The sequence below is a fragment of the Phyllostomus discolor genome, chromosome 14, assembly GCF_004126475.2.
Source record: "Phyllostomus discolor isolate MPI-MPIP mPhyDis1 chromosome 14, mPhyDis1.pri.v3, whole genome shotgun sequence".
NCBI lineage: Eukaryota > Metazoa > Chordata > Mammalia > Chiroptera > Phyllostomidae > Phyllostomus > Phyllostomus discolor.
Genome location: NC_040916.2, coordinates 21,213,081 through 21,237,099, shown reverse-complemented (window position 1 = coordinate 21,237,099; position 24,019 = coordinate 21,213,081). Strand labels below are relative to the sequence as shown.

Below are 24,019 nucleotides of genomic sequence, written 5' to 3'. Positions count from 1 at the left end.
CCTTCCCATGCGCTGTTTCAGAGCTCGCCCCACAGAGCAGAGGTAATTATGGGCTCTGTCAAACATGTCAGGGAAAACTGCCATTTTTAATTGGCTACCGCAATCTTCTCATCTAGGTAACAGAAATACCCTGTGTTAAGTGGATTTCGATGTCTTTCCACTTATCAGCTCTATGTCATCACGCAGCTCCTCGCATACCCGTACTCAGGGGAAATGTATGTGCATAGCCTTTGTCTGCCTTTTTGAGAAATTCCAGTATGTTAACTAATGAACAAAGTATGCTCGAACCATGAGATATTAGGAATAAACTTAGCTGAACAGATCTGCTTCACGCATCTGCTAAGTGTTCAGCTTTGTGTTAGATCAGAGCTGTGGATACTGAGTTTGAGTAAGGCTGGGCTGGCTGGGTTTGTTTTTGTTCGTTTGTTTGGGGGTTTATTTTTTTTCATTCTTTTTTTTATAAGTTAGAGGCAAATGACCCTCATTTTTTAAAGATTTTATTTATTTATTTTTAGAGAGGGAAGGAAGGAGGAAGAGAGAGAGAAACATCAATGTGTGGTTGCTGGGGGCCGTGGCCTGCAACCCAGGCATGTACCCTGACTGGGAATCGAACCTGCGATGCTTTGGTTCACAGCCGGAGCTCAATCCACTGAGCTACGCCAGCCAGGGCTTTTTTCATCCTTTTTAGGTTAGAAAAACTTATACTCCAGGAAAATCTTTTCAAAGCTATCTATGATTATTAAATGAGTGGTATGAGCTAATTCTGAAGAAGTTTAAGGAAGAAAGGGATCCCTTGACCTAAACCACCAGGGAAGACTTGCCTGGAAGACCTCTTACAGGTTTTAATGGTGCTTGCTTTCTGTTTCTCCTGTCCCCTTCTTCCCAAAGGCCTCTCTCCCGAGCTGTTTTTGTAACTTTCTAAACATGGTTTTACTTGCCTCCCTTTCTTGGTTCTCCCGTGTAGTTTAGCGTGCGCATTGTTTCCGGAAGAACGTTTTTATGGGTAGTTGTGATCCTTTTATCACTCTATTTTAAAACCTCAGTGACTTTTTATCGATACTGGGACAAGACTTTTTATTTTTTTAAAGATAGTTCTAATGTCAAATATTCTACCTTATAAGCCCTGTAAGCTACAGAAACAGTAAAAAAATGTTTTAGTATTTTAGGTTCTTTTCTGTTCCCCACTGCCCCTCACATCCATATGGGTGCAAACATCTGTAAAGACGATGCGTCTGGTTGTCGTATCAGAGAACACGGTCGCTGCACTGGCGACTGCCAGAGCTGGTTCACACTTCCCGTTGGCGGGGACTCAGACCTCCCACCATCTGGCGCCAGTGCGCTCTTCCCAGCCGGCTCTGCAGGTGCCTTCCGCCAGGGCGTCTAGCTCCTCACCCAGACAAGCAGAGCGGCTCACACAGTTAGCGTGGAGCTAAAGAGGCCGTGGTCTTTAGCTCCACGCCTTTGCTGACAGAGCTTTCACTGCTCCCCTTATGGAATGAGGAAAGAAATGGGCACTACGAGCGGTTCCCTCCATGTCTTGTCCCTCTCTGCACCTCTCACAGCCCCACGCTCCTGTTACACTCTCTGCAATTCACGTGAAGTACTCCACCCTATGCAGCGTGGTGTAATGTACGTCACTTTTAGCCTGCAGCCTGGGCTTGAACGATATTTGCAGGACCCTGATACGGAAATGCACAGTCTAGGGGTAGTTTGGTTGGCATTGGAAAGACCCTAATGAGGAGTTAACTGCTATAATTTGCCCCACTTATACTTAAATCTATATGAGAGGGTTTTCTGATTAGCATAAAGGATGTCATCGTCTTAAATTAAATTGGCTAGAAATACTGATAGGCCTCCTAGCCTTGCATGGATTGCAGTTAGATTCTGGCACGGCGGGCAGCCCGACGCCTGCAGCACGGCCCCTGTGGCATGGCCCCTGCGGCAGAGCGCTGTGGGCCTGGTGACTGCCACTCAGCGAGCCATGCTGCCCACCCAGTGGCAAGGTGGCGGGCAGGGACCTGTGGCCTTGCATCTACAGTCCTCAGAGGCTACTGGTACCTGCTGAAAAAAAGATCCTGACACTCATGGATGGTCAGTATCAAAAGCTCCCCCTAGGAAAAGACGTTGATTACATGCGTGTTCCCCCTTAAAGTCCACCCTAAATTTCCTGGTGTATTTGGGAAAAGAGTTTCCTCTCACCCAATCACAGCATGAGGCTTATACATCGTTTATTGATAAAAGGGTTGTGTCATGGATGTCTTCGGGTCCCGCATAGCATCTGGCGTAGTGCCTTGCGCACAGTTGATATTTGTCCAGTCGAGTGCGTACATGTGCTTCCCAGTCCTGGAAGGAACAGAACCAGTCGGGTCATGGGGGCCCTGAGAGCCGCGTGCGTGTTCCCAGAGTTCCACTAACTCAGCGCTCACCGTCCTCAGTGAGTCAGCAGGAATCGCCCATGACCACATTGGCTCCAGTGGGCACACCAGGGCTGTCATCAGCTCCAGCGGAAAGTAGCATTGCATGTGTCATCTTCTCTCAGAATTTCGTACCTAAGTGTATTTCCCGTTGCTGTTTGTGCCAACCCTGGCTCTTGATGATGAAGGCAGACAAATCTTTCAGGAAAGTCATTTATCTTGTATATCTCTTAGCCAACTGGAGACAGTATGTATAGCCGACAGAGCAGAGAGAAAGGTTAAACTGACAGCAGAAGACCAGGGAGAAAAAACAAAAAGGGTATGAGAGAAGCACATAGGTTTTTTAAGGCAAACTAACAAAGCAAACTAAAGCAATGTTAGTGAATGGTAGTGCAGTGTAGCAGTTCAGAGCAAAGAGTTTGGACCTGGGCTGTGCGGACTGGAATTTGCTAGCTGTGTGACCTTAGACAGCTTACTTAACCTGTGGGTTCCGTTTCCTCCTCCGTAAAGTGAGGTTGGTAGTGGCACTACCTGCGTCATCGCCGCCAGGTGAACATGAACTAGTCCGTGTAGGTGTGGCACTCCGTCCCTGGCACCCGGGAAGTGCTGATGTGTTGCCATGCGCAGGCAGAGAGTGCTAATTTCATTCCTTCTCTCTGCGTTTTCATGCCTCGCCTCGAGGGAGTGATCTCATGCCTTCAGTCTCCCGCAGGTGCTTATACTCCGCTGTGGAACTTATCCTGGTCTACCCTAAATTATAGAATTATTTGTAAGCTTCTTAAAAGAAAGACTCTCTTCTTTGTCTTCCCCTCAGTGGTGAGTACTTAGGCAACAGCCAGGCTTACACAGTAGCTCTTTGACAACTGCGGGGAACTGAGGGAGACACCGCAGGCCGCTCTGCGGGCTTGGTCCCTGGAGCCCTGCACCTGGGCCTGGCGCCCGTGCGCCTCTCGCACCCCTTCAGCCTCCACAGCCACTTCTCTCCCTGCTGGGCTCCAATGGCCTTCAGCTCCTACTGTACCCCTCCTTCCCAGAGCCGCTTCCTGGGCACGTGGCCTGTGCAGTCACACAGGTCCCCACACGTAGTGTGATGCTCTGTCACCATCTTGAAGTCGCCACTTTGAACAGGGGCCTCCACTCTCTCGTGCTGGGCCTGGCCACCTCCGGAGTCCATTGTTCCCTGCTAGTCCTAGGCTGGCTCGACTCGTTCTTCAGGTCTCAGCAGTTAGAGGTGGAGCCCTGACCTGGCAGTTCCACTGCTGGAAGTATATCCTAAGAACCCTGAAACACCATCCAAAAGAACCTGTGTGCCCCAATGTTCAGAGCAGCACAATTTGCAATAGCCAAGAGCTGGAAGCGACCTAAGTTCCCGTCAGTAAATGAGTGGATCAGAAAACTATGGTACATTTACACAATGGGATTCTATGCAGCAGAAAGAAAGAAGGAGCTCCTGCCCTTTGAGACAGCATGGATGGAGCTGGAGAGCATTATGCTAAGCGAAATAAGCCAGGAAGTGAAAAGCAAATACTGTATGATCTCACCTATAAGTGGAACATAATCAACAGAACAAACAAGCGAGCAAAATATAACCAGAGACATTGAAATTAGGAACAAACTGGCAGTAACCAGGGGGAGGTGGGAGGGGATGATGAAGGGGAAAGGGTAAGGGTTTCCAGGAACAACTGTAAAGGCCACATGGACAAAACCAAGGGGTCGTGGAATCAGGGGAGGAAGGTGGGGATGGCTGGGGTGACTGGGGAGTGGCGGGAGGGGGGGAAGGCAGACAACTGTACTCAAACAACAATAATTTTTTTAAAAAGTAGAGCTCTGGGTGTCGTTTTCTCCCCCTCCACCTCGACCTCCCCCTGCTCTGTGCTTGTGTGTTCCAGTCGTGGGTTATCTGTGTAAAGACTTTCCCCACCCACCGCACCGGACAGCCTGTGCCTTTGTTCCTGGATGGCCGTGCCTGCTCCGTAGCAGATAGCCAATGATATTTGTTAAATGGGTGATTTTTTAAAATGCAGAGTAGGGATGTTTTCTTCCCGTGTTAAAAAAGCTGACGTATAAAAGTGGCTGCGCGATCACCATGCACGTTAACACTGCTGCCGATGGCTTCCAGCCAGTTTCCTGTGCGGTTTTCGAGGGCAGAGAGCACCGCCAGGGGCCTGCTTCCCTCTCTCCCACTGGGCGGCCTCCGCAGGTACTCGGAACAGTCAAGTTGAATCTCTCTGTAGACTCCGGTGGTTTTATACAGCTGCTGCTCGGCATACTAATCTCGCATTAAATTTCGTGTAGTATAAATGTCTGTAGCCATCTGCCTACCGTGAGCGTGAGGTATGTGTTTACTTCTGATCTGATTGTCAGTGGCGGCTGGCCTAAAGTATTAGGTACCTCAGGTTTCATAGCATCCCCTGGTGGCAGGGCCAGCCCCGCTGTAATGAATGGAGCACTTGCTGATCGTCGAGAACGGTGTCCTACTTGGCTCCCTGTCGTTCTTTCTCCTGCCTTGTTGTCTAGTTTTAAATAAGCTTAATTAGCTCCCTCTGAATGCACAGCTGGATCAGCTTTCTGTGGCCCGGTTTGGGGACTTCATCTGGTTAATCTACTCCCTGGACTCAGACCAAGACCATTCCACATGTAACCAGGTTTGGTGGATTACTTACTATCTTACAATCTTAATTTTTAGCACTTAGTAGTGATTCTACTTTTCAAGCACTGTAATGAAAGTTTTAAGTGGTACATTTCTAACCAAAGATTCATTCAGAGGTGGAATTTTACTTGAGATATCACAGTGGATTTTGAGTACCTCCCCCCACAAATAGAAGAAACAGAAGCATGCCAACCTAAGATATTATTATTTCTTAATTTTTACAAAGGGAAAGATAACAGGATTTCCAGAATTCAGCCTAAAATTTAGGCTATCCAATATAGTGAGAAGAATTTGTCTTGCTTATAAGAAAAAGAGACAGAATGTCTTTCTCTGTCCTTCAAGTGCAAGGAGTCTGAGCAAAGCAGATTTAGAACCCGGCGGAAGGAGGGCCGGGCCCAGCTGCAGCTGTCGCACGTGGGTGAGGGAGAGAACCCAGCAGTCTGCCTGCACGTCGGTGCATGAAGCAGTGGGGACAGAGAGAAATAGGGGAAAGCACAGGACATAATAGAGAAGAAGGACATTCTCAAAACATGTTCCATCTGAGAGGTAATTTGCTGTACGCTGTAAATCTCCTGGGTGCTTTATGCCTCGGTACTTGTTTTCAGAAGGCCGGAAGAGGAGGGCAATAAATCATTCCCCTCTGCCCCCTCCCAGTTCTTTATGGACTTTTAAGCAGGCTTCTCCCAGAGTTAAACTCCTGGTTCAGCCGCCCCAGGGTCTAGGTGACCTTCTCCTTTTTCTGGCTTGCCCAGGAAGTTCAGGGTGAAGGTGTTTCTGTTTTTCTGAAAATTCTTCTTTTATGCTGGGTAATAGGACAGGTATCTTGGGTTCATTATCGCCCAGGCAGGAGTTAAAATAGCAACATCTCCATCATCTTGCTGTGGATCAGTTCGGTGGTCACAGCAGGCTTCTGGTGAGGCTCACGGGGTCCTGGGGTTGAAGCTGGTGTGCTAGGTGGCAGGCAGTGCAGGTGACAGGCATGTTGCAGCTAAGGGTGTGCCTTTGGTGTCAGAAGGGCCTGTGGGGCTAGTCCTCACTGTGGTCCCTGTGCACGTTACTTACCCTTTCTCAGCATGCTCACTTCACAGCGTGGGTCTGGTAGCCCCAGCTCAGCTTCGTGAGGCTAAGGCAAATACAGCGAGCGAGGTGCACATCTCCGTGCTGCGGCGTGCATCGCGTGCTCAGTGAAAGGGGGTGGGCACGGTCGTTGTCATTTGTGTTACCTCCAAAGCTTTGAGTAAGACCTTGAAATGATTTGCATATAAAATTACATCGCTAGTCTGGGATGGAGCGGGCTCTCGGACGCAAACCTGTTTAACCCCCAGACCACACCGTACGGCTGGTTTGCGAGCAACTCTGCTGCCTCAGTGGTCGTGCTTGATGCGCGTGTGGTGGTCTGCTCATTCACAACTCGAGTTTGTCCTTGTATACAAACGGTTTATACAATAGGCTCTTGAAGTGTTTCAGAGCATCAGAAATGGTCCTTCCAGCTCTTATAAACTGATTCTCTCCTAAACTTTATTTATAAATTGGTTGTTTGAAACTCAGAATGGATATTCCCTTAGGAACTGGTAGTTATGTTCTCAGGCGAATTCATAAAAGCCTCCTTGGCCTTTTCTACTCCTCCCTGTCCAGCACTTGATATGTTAATCCAGGGGTTTTCAAATGGACACCCCATCAGAGTTGCCTGAGAAGCTTTATAAAAATAGAGGATCACGCCTCAGACGTTTTGAATTGGAGTCTTGAGGTGGACGTGCCGGGTGCATCTCAGCAGAATCAAAGCGAGCTCAGAGCCGTGAGACGGGGCAGAGCCTGAAGTGTCAGCGAACCCGGGAGAAGACCACTGTGGCCGGAGTAGAGACTGGTTGTCTCTTTTGACCTCTAGTATATAATATTCATTTTAAGATAAATCATGGGTGTATACTTCAATAAAATTGGCATTAATATAGATGTTTTGAAGAGGTGCGGTAGAATAGAACCAGGAATCCTAACGACGGCCTTTGCATCTGTCTGGGTCCTTTCCGCCCTTCCCAGAGTGCACGAGCCCGGACAGGCACAGGGAGAGTGGGGGGCGCAGACGGAGACCCCGCCCCACAGAGCCCGGCCAGCGTTCCTCTCTTTATCCTGCCTGCAGCGGGAAGCAGTGGAAAAGTCAGGAAGGGGAATAACGTCAGATCTGCATGCCGAAAAACGATTGGCTGAATTTAGCCAAATAGGAGGCATTGGACAGGCAGAGGATAGGTGCTTGGTGGAACAGGACCCCAAATTAGCTAAACACTCAGAAGAATTGGTGTTTCTTACTTGGCATACTCTTCAGGTGCACACTTACATTAAGTGTATTTAACTTCAGGAGAGCAATCCCTAGATCGCTCTTGAGGTAATAGGTTGTTTCCATTGTCATAATTCTTGATGTCTTTGTGTTCCTTTAATTAAAACCGCAATCCCTATGATAAAATCAATTTTGTTGTGGAATACGGTTTCAGGAACTGTACCATCCATTTTCCGTGTGTCATAAATAATAGGCGTTTCCTGTCAGCTCCCCCGTTTCTTCCTCCTCTGCTCTTTTTCTGCTTGCTTTCGCTCCGTGCCAATCACAGGTGGAGGCTCAGTATCACCCCACAGCGCAAGATAAATAAGCTTGGAAGGTTTCCTAGCAACATATTGTTCTGGGAACTCGTTCTGTTTCCCTGAGCAAGCTGAAGCCAGACATCCTAGAACCTCTGCCAGATGGGGAAGGATTAGCGTATTGACGGTGTTCAGTGTGTTTTTAAGGAATTTCACTTGGAAATGAACCTCTTAACATAAGTAGCAAGGTTGACTTTTAAAAGGACACTCTTTTGCTTTTAAAAACATCTCAGTACATGTTTGAATATTAAAATATGTGCTTTGAGAAGCAATTCTCCAGAAGCAAGCTTGCCACATGAACTGAGTCATTGGTGAGCGGATCCATGTAGAAGCACGTAGAAGATACTCCCCCCAGGCCCGGTGTGCAGCCTGGTACCCTGGTCCCGACGTGTGGTTTCGGAAAGAGTGAAATACTCGTGATCTGTGGGCAAACCGCGACTGGGGTCGGCCCTCCTCCCCTGGTCCCCGTCCCGGGGGCTACCCGTGAAACACCTGTCCCCGCTCAGAACTCTCCGACCCCCTCCCTCTGTCCCTCAGTGCTAGTGATTGCCGCTTCAAATTGAGCCCCCCCCCCCGCAAGTGCATGATTAATACATACAGAGAAAAGAAATCTAGAAGGAATTGAGGCCCTTCTCAAGGTCAGAGAAGTGACACCTTATCATATGATCATGAAGAATGTCCTTGTTCGTCTGATGACCTTGGGGCCCCTTGGTTGGCAGGTGCCACCTTTTTCCTGCCATGCGTGTGGTCGGTCACAGTGTGTGGGTGCGGTTCCCTGGAGACGATACAGCAACGGGTTAGCGTTCTCACGACAGCCGTGGACAGAGGCTCTGCAGTTCGGTCACACCCCGGGGCTGGTCCGACTCCTTGCTGGACTGGGAGACAACCCCCACCGGCCGGGCGAAGACTGTCCTGGTGGCGTGGGATGCCTTACCTGTCCGCCCGGTTCGGCCTGGGTCTGGGAAGCTTCCCAGGGGTGGTGAGAAGCAGATCGTTCTGCCCCTGGCAGTGCTCCTGGGCGGGAGGAGCAGAGCAGGGACCGTGGACGGTTGGCTCTGCTTCGGTTTTTTGCTTTTTTGTTTTTTAACAAATTTCTCTGGCCAGATTCCAGAGAATTAAACCTTCCTCAGCCCAAAAAGCTACACGACAACTTCACATCTGTTCCGGGTGCTGTCCATTCTCTCTCGCTGCCCCCCACACACGCGCACGCTCGTGTGTTTTCTAAACTCTTTATTTCGAACTTGACGAGGAGCAGTGTGCTGAGCGCGTCGGCGGGGCCGTCCCGGCCGACACCGAGACAGACGCGCGGGGACACCAGCCCTCACCCTTGCCTTCCCGGGCCCCCCAGAACTCGGCGGAACAGCACGTCTGGAATCCTCTAGAAATTAGATAAGCTGTTTCTCTTTGCTCTCAGCCACTTCTTGTAGAACCCGAACATTAAGATTTTGACTTCTAAAGGGATGATATCATTGGATTATCTAAGGAAAGCCGAAAGGTAGATTTAATCTGTTCTATGGAACACAATAGAACAGATTAAGGGAACATAATTACGGTATTTTAATTCTGAGGGGATAACATTAAAAAACAATTTAAGAATTTCCACGAACCACGTGTTATTTTAGGTCCTTCAGCTACCTCGTTCGATTTCCCCGAGGCCACTCTGAACTGGAAGCGGGCTCCCGGCACTTTGCAGGCACGGCGGGCGCTCACACCCTGGCTCTCCACCGCCCGGTGCTGGCTTGTTTATTTTTAAAATCCCAGGTTCTGTGAGTGCCTGGTCTTCCCTCAGGGGGCAGCAGACTGCTGCTGCCTTCTAAAGGGGACACAATCCTAGCGAGAAGCAGACGAGCTGTTCAGGTGACTTCCTGTCGCCTCCTTCAGCACAACGATTCCTTTTTTTTTTTTTTCCTTGAGCTTTCGGCAGCGAACTTTAGGATCTTCTTTCTGTCTGGTAAATTAACTTTTTTTCAAAAAAGGCTGTGAGTGACTTTTACTGAAGGGAAGGTAGTTAACAAAATTAACGGCACTGGCAGATGCACTAACAAGACAGGGGTGCGGCATGTCAGCAGCATCGCAGGACAGACAGACAGACAGACTGACTGCAGCCCGTTTTCGCACAGTTTGTGGGAATGTGGCCGGACACTCGTGTTCGCGGGCCCTCCGGCAGCTCTGCGCGGCTACGGCTGAGCGGAGCAGGGGGCCTTGGCTGCCGGCCCGGCCTGCCGTCCGCACACACGGGGACTTGCAGAGAGAGAGCGTGCGGTCGGCCCCTCCCCTGGGATCTGGTACCTCCCGGTCTGACCGCTTCCCCTGTGACCCCGCAGGTGCCGACCAAGAAGCTGAAGAAGTATGAGAAGGAGTACCAGGCGATGCGCGAGAGCCAGCTGCAGCAGGAGGACCCCATGGACAGATACAAGGTACGGCGGGGTCACGGCACCTGCCAGGGCACGGCGCCCCCCGGCCCCAAGGCAGCGCTGGGGGCGACCTCGAGCCCCTCTGTCCCTTCCCGACCGACCGAGACCGGTCTGACCGTCGTGTCAGATCAGCGTCCAGGTGTGTGTTCATTTCAGAAGACGCCGAGTGGCCCCCCGTAATATTTCTTTTCTTTCAGTTTGTATATTTGTAGGTAACGCCACCTGTTGCATTTATACTGGGGATCTTCCCGAGAAGCTGACAGAGAGGGAAAGAGAAAGAGAGAAAGTGGCTCTCGACTACTTTCAGACATGAGGAAAAAAAGAAAAATGGCCAAGTGCTGTTTCAGCTGTGCACGGTCACAGCCGCAAAGACTCTTAGAAGGTGACCCGTCCCGGGACTGGCGCGAGAATGCTTCAGACACACCCGTGTCTGTAGCAGATGTCAAAAGCACAGACTCACTGGAAGGACAAATAAAAACCACAGAGGTTGTACTGAGCACAGTCACGGTGTTTGTCGCAACTTTTATTTCCGCAAACGAGCTTCTGGGTGACAGTGACATTTCACTACAGTATCCAGTTGCAGAGTCAAAATGGTTTCATCTTAACATCTCGGTTCAATGACTAACAGTATTTGTTTCAATTGGGCTATTCACAAAGATAGATCTCTTCAGTGGTAATGAGGCAATGACTGAGTTTGAACTTATTTTTTCACACTGAAATATTATCGTTTCTCTTTAGCATATTTTAATTCTCCTGGTTCCTACAGTTCTGCAGTCCCCTTTCTCTCCACATCAGTGCATCAGGAGAAGAGAACACTGTACTTGCACAGTGAGCCATGGCACAGTGCCCTGCCAGGAAAGAAAAGCACTGGGGTGGCATCATGGACTAAGTCGCCCACGGTGGCATCACTCCGCTCTGGCGCTAGAACCGCCTGCGTGCGGGCAGAGGGCTGGGCCCGGGCAGCTGCGGGCGCACGGTGCCTCTTGTCTCTGCCGCTGAACTGAGTGGTGGGGTCCAGAGAGGGTCGCGGGGGAGGAGTGTATCGATCTCGTAGTCAGACCCGAGCTGGAATCCTGCCTTTCCAAAAAAAGGAAAAAAAGCCAGGCTTTGGAATCCAAGTTGTTCATCGTCTTGAACTATTAAGCCTCTTTCTTGTCTGCAAAGCATGTAACATACACATTCCCTTGAAGGACTGTTGGGAAGGTGAGGGATGGTGTATGTTAAGCACCCAGCACATGGTGGGTATGCCGTGCATGGTTGTGTTAGCCTGATTAGGCCTGCTGCCTCAACTTACCCAAGTATTACTGGGGCAGTACCACCTTATGTGCCCCAGTCTGTGGCTGATCTTCCTCACGGTTCTTCCAGGCGTTGCTGCCCAGTAACCTAACATCAGCCTGTTTTCCCCCGGTGCGTAGGTAGGCCTGGCTGCACACTCTCCGGTGCAGTGCTGGAAGCCAGGAGGGGCTCGCAGAGCGGGCCACCCACCCCCTCGGCAAAACCAGTGTCGGCGCAGCTCACAGAGCGCGCTGCTTGAGAGAGGCTCGACGGGTAATTAGGAGATATTTCTGAGGATCCGACATGAAGCCCTCCTACCGCCCGCGTCATTCCAGTTTTCTTATTGCCGCCTCCGTTACACATAAGGCCTGGGAAGAGTGCTTCAGAACAGACGGGAGGGAAACCACGGACTAAACTCGCGTGTGGGAACGCGGACTGAGCCCCACCGGTTATTGTTTCCTAAACCCCTCTGGTGTCAGAGCAGATACGTGTGAGTTAATGGTGCAGTGCATATTATTTAAAAAACGCTCACCACGCATAAGACTCACCCACGTGTGCAGTTTTTGTTGAGGGGTCTGAGTAGAGTTAAACCTGTTGTTTTGTTTGGAAAACAGGTGTTACCTTTTAGCTCCAGCGCTGTGTGCGCACCAGGCTGCTTCTGTAACTGTTCCCTTTGTGTTACTGGCCCCCCGGTTAGTACGCCCCCTACCCAGTATCTCCAGACCCTTTAGTGATGTCTAGGCATTTGTACCGAGAGAGACATAGTGGGTAAGGTACGGCCCTCGAATTATAATGATATTTTCAAGGTGACAGTTGACAACATAGTTCTCAGTCACCCACACATTTTTTTTGTTTCACAGCTGTCATTTCTAGTTTAAGAAGCTAATTTTAATGACCGTAATCATAGTAGGGTCATCTTAGGGAATACTGTTCAGTGTCTTCTAAGTTGAATCCTGTCAAGGATACGATTGAGGTCCCGGGAACTTTGTAATTCATAGCTCTCGGACCGGGAACCTGTTACGTAAATTCGAAGAATAACTTGGGAAGAGTTTCGAGGCTGTGAGTCGAATCTAACTCCGGTTCACTGACACTGCCCCTCCTCCCCCGTTAGCACCCACACCGCTTACAGCGAGCGCCGCGCTTACCTCTGGCTCGCCGCCCGGAAGGTTATGTTAATCTTAAAAAATGGCCCAGAAATATCATGCGGTAAGATATTGCCAGACAGTGTTCGGTCTGCAGCTGTTGGGCGTGGCGGTGGACAGACAGGCCTGTTGTAGGGAGGCCAGAGGCAGGCTGGAGACCGGACAGGGCAGAGGCGGCCCCCAGCAGTCACATTGTGCTGTCTCCTGTTCCACCCAAGCCTGTGCCCTGGGTTCGCTTTCATGGCATACACGAGTGTGTGCTTTCTCGGGTCGTGTCACTGTGCTCACCTGTGTCTCACACTAAAATCTCAACCACAAAGAAGGAGCGAAACGGGGTTGGTTTAAGTGTAAATTTTAGAACCCTATGCACAGCAAAAATGTTTTGGAATCAGATAGTGGTGACAGGCACACAACTTGGTGAATCCACAGGACCTGCTGAGTAGTGCATTAGAGAAGGTGAATTTTATTGGCTTTTTTGAATGTATGTGAATCCCATCTCAAAAGAGTGCAAGCAAAATGTCCCGGGAGGATTGGCATCTGGCCCATCATCTTCTTTTCATGAACTCCAAGTCACTGAGAGGTCCCCGTGCAGAAGCCAGACTTGTGGGAGCGGAGACCGTCCTGTTGGAATGGAGCCAGTTAGTGACTGGAGACCCCCAGTCCCCGTATTTATCGGGGAAGGGGCAGCACAAGTGGGTCGTGTGTTCATTTTCATGTGCATCCATGTATATATATGAAAGTGCACACACATGAAGTGAAAGGGTCTAGTCCATATTTGTTACGTATGCTCATTTTCATAAATATGATGTCCATGTGCGTATGTACACGCACAGAGACGTAAACGTCTGTAAATAGTTGTAATGCACCCGTGTACACACTGCCCGCCTGCCTGGTCTTGGTTCCGTCGTGTTTGAAACTCCATGGGCTCTGTCACGGCTGCTTACAGCCTCCGGGGCACTGCTTCTGTTCCTCTTCGTGGCCAGAGCTCGAGACAGAAAAAGGAAACTAGTGGAGGAAGAATGTAGCGTCTGTACCCCAAGTCCCTTTCATTGTCCTTAGGTGTGGCCTGGCCGCACGTGTGCAGGAGCGTTGTCGGTCTGTAAGCGTGCTCGTTGATTTCGGATGGAGTGACGTGCAGGAGAAAGGTGTGTCTGCAGAGACACATCCTGTAGATTTTCATTTTCATGCAGGTCCCCAGAAAACAAACGTTCATGGATGTGTGTCGCTGTTTGAGCACATCGTACTTTACTTTTTTAAAGATTTTATTTATTTATTTTTAGAGAGAGGGGACAGAAGGGAGAAAGAGGGAGGGAAACATTGATGTGTGAGAGAGACATCGACCAGCTGCACGCCCCCAGCTGGGGACCAGGCACGTGCCCTGACTGGGAATCCAACCTCCGCCCTTTCAGTTCACAAGCAGGCCGGCACTCGGTCCACGGAGCCACCCCAGCCAGGGCTGTCTTAGTACATTTTAAAAATTAGTTAGTTGCCAAGCCTCTAATAAGCATTTACCAGTTTCAGAAAATGAAATATTTTCTATTTTAAGGAGGTGAATTGTTTCCTTTGGGGGAAGTTGGTTTTCTGATAATTTCGTCAATTGACAGTGCTTTTTAGAGAATCACCACCTTCGCCTGCCTCCGAGAGACACTGTGCTGTCCTTGTGTAATTAAAGAGCCGCGTGCACCAGTGTGGGCTAAGCCTTGAAAAGCACAGCTCATTAATTAAATTCAGTGAATCTCCCAGAGCACGAACAAGGTTACGTTGCTACCTACTCTAGATGAGCAAATCCTAGAGTCAGGATTTGGGACACAGATCTTATAAATACATAATTTCTCATGGAATATCCTTGTTCAGTGTAATTAAATTTTGAATATTTAACTTCTTTCCTGAAGTTAGACATAATAATTTTAAGTCAAAGTGTAACTCAAACAGAAAGAAAATGATTCCTATAAGTTTACACGTTTCTTGCACGTACTAATGTCTGTAGGGCACTTGTTCCTGCACGTAATTTAAAACTGAGCTATTCCATTGTACGTGGTTAAAACAGCGCAAACAAAACATCGGAAGTAAAGCTTAATTGTACTGTTTGCCATCCCCACATGTCTAATGAAATAATTTAGAATAATACCACATTTTGTTTTTAATTTGACTAGTGGAGAATTTAATTATGCTAAATTTCTTACCTGGAAAAAAAAGTTTCCCCATTTCTTACTATGGTGGGTCCTTCCTAATTCAGAGAAGTCAAGATACGTGAATCCATGTTTGACAGATGTTTTTCTACAAATGAAAAGAAAGTTCAATTTTATTTTTTTTATCACAGAGACTGTGGTTGGCTTTTGGAAATATTATAAAATAATGTGCTTTTCATGAATAGTTGTAGTGAAGAGGGTGGTTTCTATGGTAACTGAAAGCTTAATGATAAACTTCAGAAGACCCCACTCTGTCCTGTTGAGCTTGGATAACCAGTGAACTTGCCGTGGGTGGAGCTGGGGTGGTGGAGGGGCAAGCCCTTGGCCTCTTAAGGCTTCTTGAGCAGCTTAGCTCAGAAGGAGCAGGTGGCCTCTGATGGTGCTTGTCTGCTGATTGAGTTATCCTCAACATTGGGAGAAGTGTAAATGGTAAACATACTAAGAATTTCTAAGTATGTTTATTGATGATCTTCAGAGTGAATTCTCCAAAACTTTTCTTCACTTTTTAGTACGTTTTGTTTCTTACTAAAGTCCTATTACGGAGAAAGTTACGTCACATTCTTGTGTTTCTACATCCTCTGTAACCCATTTGCTCTTTTAAAATTTGATTTGGGCCCTGGCTGGCGTAGCTCAGTGGATTGAGCGCGGGCTGGGAACCAAAGTGTCCCAGGTTTGATTCCCAGCCAGGGTACATGCCTGGGTTGCAGGCCATAACCCCCAGCAACCGCACATTGATGTTTCTCTCTCTATCTCCCTCCCTTCCCTCTCTAAAAAATAAATAAATAAATAAATAAATAAATAAATAAATAAATAAATTTGATTTGTGTGCTGGATTAGAGCGGGGATTTGCAAACTGCGGCCCGTGGGCCAAAGGTGGCCCACTGCCGAGTTTTGTGAATAAAGTTTTATTGGAACACAGCCACACCCACTGGTTCAGTTACTGCTTGCCTTTGTACAGTAACAGAGCTGAGTAGTCCCAAAGGCTATGTGGCCTACAAAACCAAACATATTTACTGTTTGTCATCTGCATTAGAAGTTTGCTCTCCCCTGTGCTATTTAATCTAAGGTGATTTTTTAAGTGCTAAATGAAATGCAGTCTGGTTTGCCTACTGCCAGGTACGTACTACTGAAAAGACCTTGTTTTTAGTTTGACATTTAAAAATTTTAAACCCCCACCAGCTAGATAAAATCGGATATTTTGGGTAAAAGAAGAGCATAGCATTATTTTAAATATATCCACGTTTTCCTTCTCCAATCTTCATTTATGGATGATGTAGACATTTCAGCATTGCGTCTGCAAGCATTGCTCTTTGAATGTCCAAAAACCCGATGAAATTGGAAGGTGCTGGCTATCGGCTCTTTTGAAAGAGGTGTCCAAAACATCATCAGTGAGAGCTGAGTGTGCCGTTGGTAATAAACTTGCACTGGACCTCTTAGGAAAACATTTTCTCCTGACCCTTAAATGTCTTCAAAAACACGTGCCAAGAATTCGTTACAGAAACGGACACACACCCAGAACACAGAGCTGGCGTTCGTGAGCTGCCTCCCGCCCCATCATTTTTTCCTCTAAGGCTCAGCGTGTTCTCTTCTGATTGCCAGCTCCCATTTTTCTGTTTTTCCATCTTGGAAAAAATGATGTTCACCATCCCTTGTAGCGGTTCACTGTAACATCAGCCCTCAGACCCGGGGGTGGGGCCCCGGGACCCACTTCTCTCGCGCATCCCCATTTGGCAGCGTCATCCTGTTGCCCGAAGATGACGGACTGTTGGGCAAGGTCTCCAACCTTGTCGCATGAGGAAGTCCCTTCCACCCGGCTCTGACGGCGCGGCATAAACAGCTCACGCCCAGTTGCTCACAGTCCCACACAGCGGCTCCAGCGGTCACGCAGGCTGCATGGAGGCCCTGGGGAGGGAGGGGCCCAGTGCGTCGCCTCCCGAGCTGAGACTGGCCCTCCCTCTGGCTGCCTCCAGTGTACCTCCCCCCAGTGCTGGCCGTCCCGGGGACACCCGGGAGTGTGTCCTGTCAGCACTGCCCTGTGTCTGTCTTGTTCCCACTGTTCCCTGAATGTCGAGTAGGTGTGCGGTCTCATTGCATCTCCTTTTTTTTTTCAATTGTCTTTGTACCCATGATTGAAAACGGTAGTTGGTCTAGGACTTTTGAGGAGGTAAGTTTTTTTTTTAATCTATGTTTGTGTGTGATAGCAGCGTCTGTCTCTGAAAAATGCAGCATCCTCCTCCCGAACGTTATACTAACCGCACTCCCCCAGCTGTGGCCTCCTGTGCGGGAGGGGCGGGGGTGGCGGAGGGGAGCTGTCCTTGGCTTTCCGTTCGGCTGCCTGCGCTGGGGCGTGTCCCAGACGGCGTGGGGAAGGGCCGTGGGAGCAGTGTCCCCCGCAGGCTTTGCTGAAAGGCCGGGGGGCCGCTGGCCTGCCCGCTTCACAGGCTCTGCTCACACAGCACGCCTGCCCGTGCTGACCTGTAGCCTGCGACTGTCTCCAGAGGTCAGGACCCTCTCGGGCGGGCGGCCCTGGCTAACGTTTCCCAGTGAGTCAAGCAAGCTAGCTAACTGCCCTTCCTGAGCCCACCCAGACGCAACTCTCTTCTCCGTCCTGGTGTAAGAGCAAACTTTTTCTTGAACCAGCCTGTTCTGAAGAGAGCTTTGACTCCTCGGGACAGGCTAGCACGGGTGGCCCGGGAGGCCTCCCTGAGGCCCCCTCGGGGCCCCGGGTCCTCGCCGTGGAGGACGATACTGCATTGCTGGCCCCATAGCTTGCTTCGCCCTGCGTCTGGGAGTGCAGAGCCGGGGCCCGTGCATCCCGCTCTGCCGCTGGCTTTGCAGACACTGAACTGAAGCTCCCTGCTGAGGCCAAGTCAGGTGCGCCCTGGCTATCGCACTTGGTAGGGACCCCCAGACACATACTCTCTCCCCAGTAACTCCCTTAGCTGTGTGTCTGTAAGGAAGGGTGCCAGCTACAACAGTCCTGGAGTGGGAAGTCACCAGGCAGGATTTCAGCCAGGCTCACGCTCTCTCGTGTAACTCAACAGACCCACCGCTGATCAGCAGGGAAAGTACTGACCTGTGCTTTCTAAATACCGTCAACAAAGTCCTCTTCCACTCACATCGTGTGACTTTACCTGGAGGTTAGCGCAGCTCTAAGAGTGTGTCCTGCAGCCTGAAACACTAGTGCTTGGGACTCAGGAACGGGTGCTGCGGCAGCCTCGCCAGGGCCGCTCGGGAGGGCATCCTGCAGGAAACGAGGACAGTGTCTCTTCTGCATTGTGGAATGCGTCGTGAGGAAACCGCGCTGGCGCCGCTGCCTGTCCTGCCAACGAGGGCATCTGTTAGGAAAGTTTCTGAACCCTTTTTTAAAACGTGTGAGTTTTTGACAGGCACGTAAGTTGTTTCCACAAAAAGGGGTGATCGTTAGATATAGTGGAATGGAAGACCGAGGCTCCAGCAGCTGCCACGATGGATCACCCCCACAAAGCTTGCAAGATTCAGCCGGAGACCCCCTGGCTTCTTCGTCATGCCAGCCTCCTTGTTCCTTACGCTCGGTGAGAGGAGACGCCCGTGGGTGGAGGGAGAGAAGGCGCCTGATGAGCACAGTCTGCCCCGGACACACACACGCTGCCCCGTCGGGAATAACTTGGAGATGGAGTTCTGGTGAGGCGGCGCTCTGAGGGTTACATTGTATCTTGGTCCCCAGGAAGACCCAGGGTGGTGTCGTGTAGAATATGAGCTTCTAACAAGAGGGACCTAAAAAAATATTGTTTGGACATTTCATCATCTACAGTGGAATTGAAGTTCTAAATTGCCTTTCATTTTTTTAAACTTTTAAAATATATGTTATATATTCATTGTAGAAAACTTGGAAACCTTTAAATATCACCAAGACAATAAAAATAGTCTACTACCCACGGTTAATACCTGTTATTTATGGTGTTATACAAATGGGATTTTCTAGTTACTTAGCTCTTTTTCCACAAGATATCATAGCATTGCTCTGTTGCTAGATAGTTTGACTTACATTTTAATACTACATAGAATTCCATTGTGAGTTTATTTAAAAGTATCTCAGTGATTTGGGATTCGAAAATCTTCACTAGACATCCTTTTCAAAAAATGTTTCACATCGTCCCCCCGTCCGCCTTCTGCAAAAGAAAAGTCTGAAATGAGCCCCCGTGGCTGGTCACAGTTCAAGCACGAGTTTGCCCCTGCGCTCCTTTGCCGGCCCCGTTTGGATCCTCTTCCCCCGTGGAAGTCTCCGGCCCTGTCCTTCCCGTCCATCGCTTAGCCAGCCCTTCTTTGAAAAACAAAAAGAAGAAAGAAATGAGGTTTTCTGCTTTCCATGCAACACACCCCAGTGTGTCCTGTAGAGAAGATAGAGTCCACCACACGCGCACGCACACACACACACACACACACACACATACGCACGGAGCATGCTATGGCACGCCCTCTTCCAGGACGTAGGTTTGTCGTCTGGTCTTGCACCACAGCTCTGAGTTCTCGCCAGCCTCGCAGAAAACACTGTGAGGAGCGGACACCTGAAAAGCAGGAGGGCGTCGTCATCCCAAAGTCTTTCCCGTCAGCTCTCTGGAGGCCCCCGTGACTGCCAGCAGGGGCAGAGGGAGCACTTTGGAATGGAGGCGCCCCACTGCTGTTGTGCCAGGGCGACCTTGCTTCCCAACGAGGCGATGCGACTCGTTCTCGTCTTTGAACTTTGTTTCAGACTTTTCCCAGGGAGCTCAAGGGGAGCGAAACAGCTCAGTAGTGTGTTTTACCTAGGATCTTTTAACCTGAAATTTAACAAACACCAGAGCAAATGTTTAGAGAGATGCTGTCGTAAGGACTGTTGCCCGAAGGCAGGCATCAGTGGTCAGAAACGTAAACACATTTTCACCCAAAGAGCAAACACGTCAGTTGACAGCAAAGTCACGAACCCATGCGTCCTGACCCCGGGTCCTGGAGCAACAGCTTGAGAAAGTGCCCAGCGGTTTGCCCCACCCCAGCCCCACTGCGCCTTGGGGTTTCCCTCGAGGTCAGGACGGGGTTACCGTGCATGTGTCTGCACTCCAGGTCTAGACGCAAACCTCACGGGGCCGGGGTCTGTTTGGACGTTTTGCTTTTCTGTGGCACGTTTTTTACGCTGTCCGGGGGCGGGGGGTGTGACGACTGGGGTAGGTTTCACTGGGTAGCGTGCCGCCTCTGCACCGCTCGCTTAACTCACCGTTGTTTCCAGACAGCTGCCCCGCCTTCCTGTGCCACTGCGCCCTCTCCTCCCACACCTCCTTCGGGTTCACTGTCGTTGCTGCTTGCGGCTCCTCACCAGTCCCGTCCGCCGCTGCGGCCCCGCCAGGCACTAACGCCCGCCTCTGGCTGTCGCTCTTTTTCCGCAGAGGGAGAACCGGAGACTGCAGGAGGCCAGCATGAGGTTGGAGCAGGAGAATGACGACCTGGCCCACGAGCTAGTGACCAGCAAAATCGCCCTGCGGAACGACTTAGATCAGGTACGCTTGTCCTTCGCCGGGGAGAGATGAGACCCTGACGGCCTCAAGGGCAGGGACCCAGCTGCCCTCACCTCAGCCCCGCCAGGGCTCCCTCTGTGCTTGACACTGAGTCAGTTGCTCGACGGGTGAACGGTGGGCGAAGGTGGGAGGGGACTGCTTGCGCTAACTGGAGCAGGTGGGGAGCGCCGGCCTTTGAGGAGGGTTTGGGCCACCTCCGAACAGCACGTGTGACCTACTCGTTTATGCCTCTGCACTTCTCTGGGGTCTCCTCCCACACTGGTACTTCTCCTGAACCGAGGGCTGCCAGCGCGACCGCCCGGAGACATCAGTCACAGGCGTCCTCACCTACTGTGCTTGCGGGGGTTTCACAGTGCACGTGGCCATTAAGACATGTGTGTTCTTGGGTTGGCAGGCAGTCCAGTGGCCAAGAGCCAACGCTGCCCGCGTGTGAGCCTGGCATCCCCGTTTCCCAACTGTGTGCCCTGGGCGGTATGTAACCTGCCCGCAGGTATAAAAAAGTCCACCTCATGAGATGATTTGAGAATAGAATAAGGTAAAGGACCTTCGTAGTGTGTGTTGAGTGAATGCTGGCTGTTGCTGGGAAGATGTTAAGCTGTTGAACTTCCCTTCTTTTTTCAGCTTCAGGATTTCTGTTTTCTATTGAAAAGTTGAAACAGCTATTTCAGAAACAGTTGACAATATGGAAGGAATCTTGTGTAGATTTAAAATGATCACTCTATTTTCTGACTTTTAAAAAGTGGACCTTCCCAACAAACGGTGCGAGGTTGGAACAGTGGAGACCCAGACTATGAAATGTGTGAAAAAGAGGCATGACTGTGTCCTGGCAATATTTGAAGTACGAATCCATTAATAGTATAAGTCTGATTGAATTAAGATTGAAGGAGTTGTTAAATATTTAAAGATGGCCCCCGCCACACCTTCCTTTCCCGTGTAAACACCTGATTTTGCACGCACCGGTCTGACCGCGGTGGGATGCGAGAGGAGACTGCTGGTGGCGGGGGGCACGGTGCCGGCTCCCGGGGGGAGGCGGGAGCCCAAGGAGTCAGCGCTAAGTGGAGTTTGAAAATAAAGCAGAGACTGTGCTTTCTGCTCAGGACGGCCGACGGGAGGGTAGAAAAACCAGCCCAGTGGGGGTGGGAGGGGGGTGGCGCTTTTAACCACCAGCCCCATGCAGCCCACCTCTTTGTGAGGCCTCAGCAGGAAAAAATGGGTCACCGAGGGCGTCAGAGTCACAGGAGGGAGAGGCGTCCTGGTCGACCGGGGCCGCGCCCCGCCTGACCGCAGCTGTTCCAGTTGCGTGCGAACCCAGCTCCAGTGGTGGGGGCGGCGCTGCAGCGGCGTTCTTGGCTCCCTGTCCGAGTCCCGAGTGGCCTCCACTCACAGCTGATTCTGTCCTTCGGAATCTTGTATGTTACTAGTTCCCTTTGGACGACCAGCCAAAGGAGAAAAGTCCTAAGCAGTTGGACTCGGTGGGCGTGCAGTGGGAGAAGGTCAAGTTGTAGATTGAAAGTTACGTGGGTAATGCACTCCGTACGCCTTATAAAGGTTTAAAAGTAAAGAAATTAAATACTGGCTGAGTACCTACTATGCACCAAGCAATAAATGTAGTGATTTATGAGCATTATCTTATTTAATCTTCCTAATGACTTCATTATTTTAATCTTCCGTTTTATCAGTGAGGAAACTGGCACACACACACACACACACACACATTCACACACTCTGACTCAGCAGTCCTAAGAGAAAGAGAGATTTGGTCAAAAAGATACACACAAGGTCATTTTCTGCAGTGTTACTCATAAGAATAAAAAATAGAAATAACGTATATGTCCAATAGGAGGGGAGAACGAAAGTATATTGTAAAATGCCTTTTTTGGAACAGCTTTTAAAAATCGTAGGACGGCAATGATAGAAGGCTTTAAAAAACAGTAAATTAATTTGTGTGTAATGTCTGAATCTCAGTCACCAGGGCCGTGGGTGGCACGGGGCCATCCTGTGAGGGACGGAGGCTGGAGTGCACCTGGGCAGGGAAGAAGCGGACAAGGACACACAGCACCACTAGATTTCTCTGGGCGATAAGAGCAAATCTAATTTTTATATTCATCTTTATACCTTTATTTTTTCAGTGACTAATCTTTTCTAAGAAGACCTTAAATTGTTTAACCACCCTTGGTTAAGCAACAAAATGCATTATAACTTTTTAATAATGAGAAAAAATAAATTATACAAAACTTAAAATTTTTTTAATATAAAAATATACTATTTAAACATAAAAATAATCATAAAAATGTATTATTTAAAGGTTTTCTGGCCCTGGCTGCTGTGGCTCAGTGGATTGAGTGCCAACCTGTGAACCAGAGAGTTGCTGGTTTGATTCCCAGTGAGGGCACATGCCTGGGTTGCAGGCCAGGTCCCCAGTAGGAGGCGTGCAAGAGACAGCTAATCATGGTATCTCTCGTGCATCCATGTTTCTCTCTTTCTCCCTTCCTTCTCTTCTCTCTAAAAAAATAAATAAGTAAAAATAAAATCTTTCAAAAACAAGTTTTCCAAGAAAGCCCATTTTGTGGGTCGGTCTGGAATGACTGCCCCACGGGGGCTCCTGACACAGTGGGTTGTTGAGAGCCCAGGAGCCTCCCGCAGACACGTGCTCAGTCCCTGAGGACAAGTGACTCCTTCCTCTAGTCCTCACTCTCATTTCCTCCCTTCACGCCTCTCTTTCTCTCCCTCTTCTTTAATCCTCAGCCGAGGACATGTTTATTGATTGTGGAGAGAGGAAGAGAGAGGGGAACATCACTGTGAGAGAGAAACATGGGTCGGTCACCCCCTTGCTCACCCAGACCGGGTATCACACCCACAAGCTTTTGGCGCCCAGGACGACCCCCACCAGCGGAGCCACCTGGCCAGGGCATCTCTCTCTCTGCTTTGGAAGCTTCTTATCTGAATGAAAGAATAAACGTTGCTTTTCCATGCGTGTCTCCTCCTGATGTTGCAGTTCTGCTCAGGCAGGGCTCACCCCACGGTCCAGGTGGCCTGCGCCCCTGGCTTCAAGGAGGGGCCCTCCCTGGCCTGAGAGTGAGCCCACCGGCTTGGCCTGCTTCACCCCCTTAGCTGGCCTGAGACTTCTCCATCCCGGCTTATCGAAATCACGTCTCTGCATTAAAATAGCAAACCTGGCAAACATTAAACAAACGTGAAAGCAGGTTGCATATTGGAAGTAATATTGAAAGCAAACAGACACTAATTAGGCACTTTTCAGAATAAACGACTCCCTACCCCCGTGGCGTTAGCAGTCGGCTTCGGGCTTCCTGGGCTCCGAGGGCTGTTCGCTTCTCGCCGACGGCACAGGCTTCTCCCTGCAGAGCTCGCCCTCCCTCCCACGCTTGAGACGGGCTTCTGGGTGAGATTAGAAACGTGAACAGACGCAAATTCCCCGGGTCAGTCTGTGCCGCTCCCTGCTCTCTGGCCCTCCCTGTCCTTTCCGGCTCCCCGGGAACCGAGAGGAGACACAGCGTGTGCTTTCCCAGGGGACCGTGCCGAGGTCCCTCCTGACCACAGCAGGGTCCGTGTGAGGCCAGAGGCGACACGTGCTAAGTGGCAGGTCCGTTTGCTTTGTTTTTTACATTGAGCAGCTGGCTAGTTCTTTGAGAACCCGCTACTGAAAGACCCTCGTGCTGGTGCCTTTTGCTCAGGTTATGGGCTGGTTCGTGGTGACATCACAGATGGCAGTGTTGTTTCTGTCCCATTCCCGTGGGAGTCTAAGGCAGCGGAGAATCTTCTGG

General features: G+C 49.9%; 1 protein-coding gene across 9 annotated transcripts in view; it reads left to right on the top strand.

Annotated features, from left to right (window-relative positions):
- The window catches only part of RABGAP1L (RAB GTPase activating protein 1 like), a 454,513-nt gene that overhangs the window by 416,237 nt on the left and 14,257 nt on the right, over positions 1–24,019 (top strand). For 6 of the 9 annotated variants that reach the window (XM_028530697.2, XM_036015480.1, XM_028530698.2 and 3 more), the window contains 2 exons: positions 10,014–10,106; positions 20,109–20,219. In XM_028530697.2, coding sequence (XP_028386498.1) covers positions 10,014–10,106; positions 20,109–20,219 — 204 coding nt within the window. Of the gene's footprint in view, positions 1–10,013; positions 10,107–10,300; positions 10,605–16,765; positions 16,874–20,108; positions 20,220–24,019 lie in introns of those variants that run through there. The other 3 variants (XM_036015479.1, XM_036015481.1, XM_028530702.2) reach the window with 2 other exon arrangements.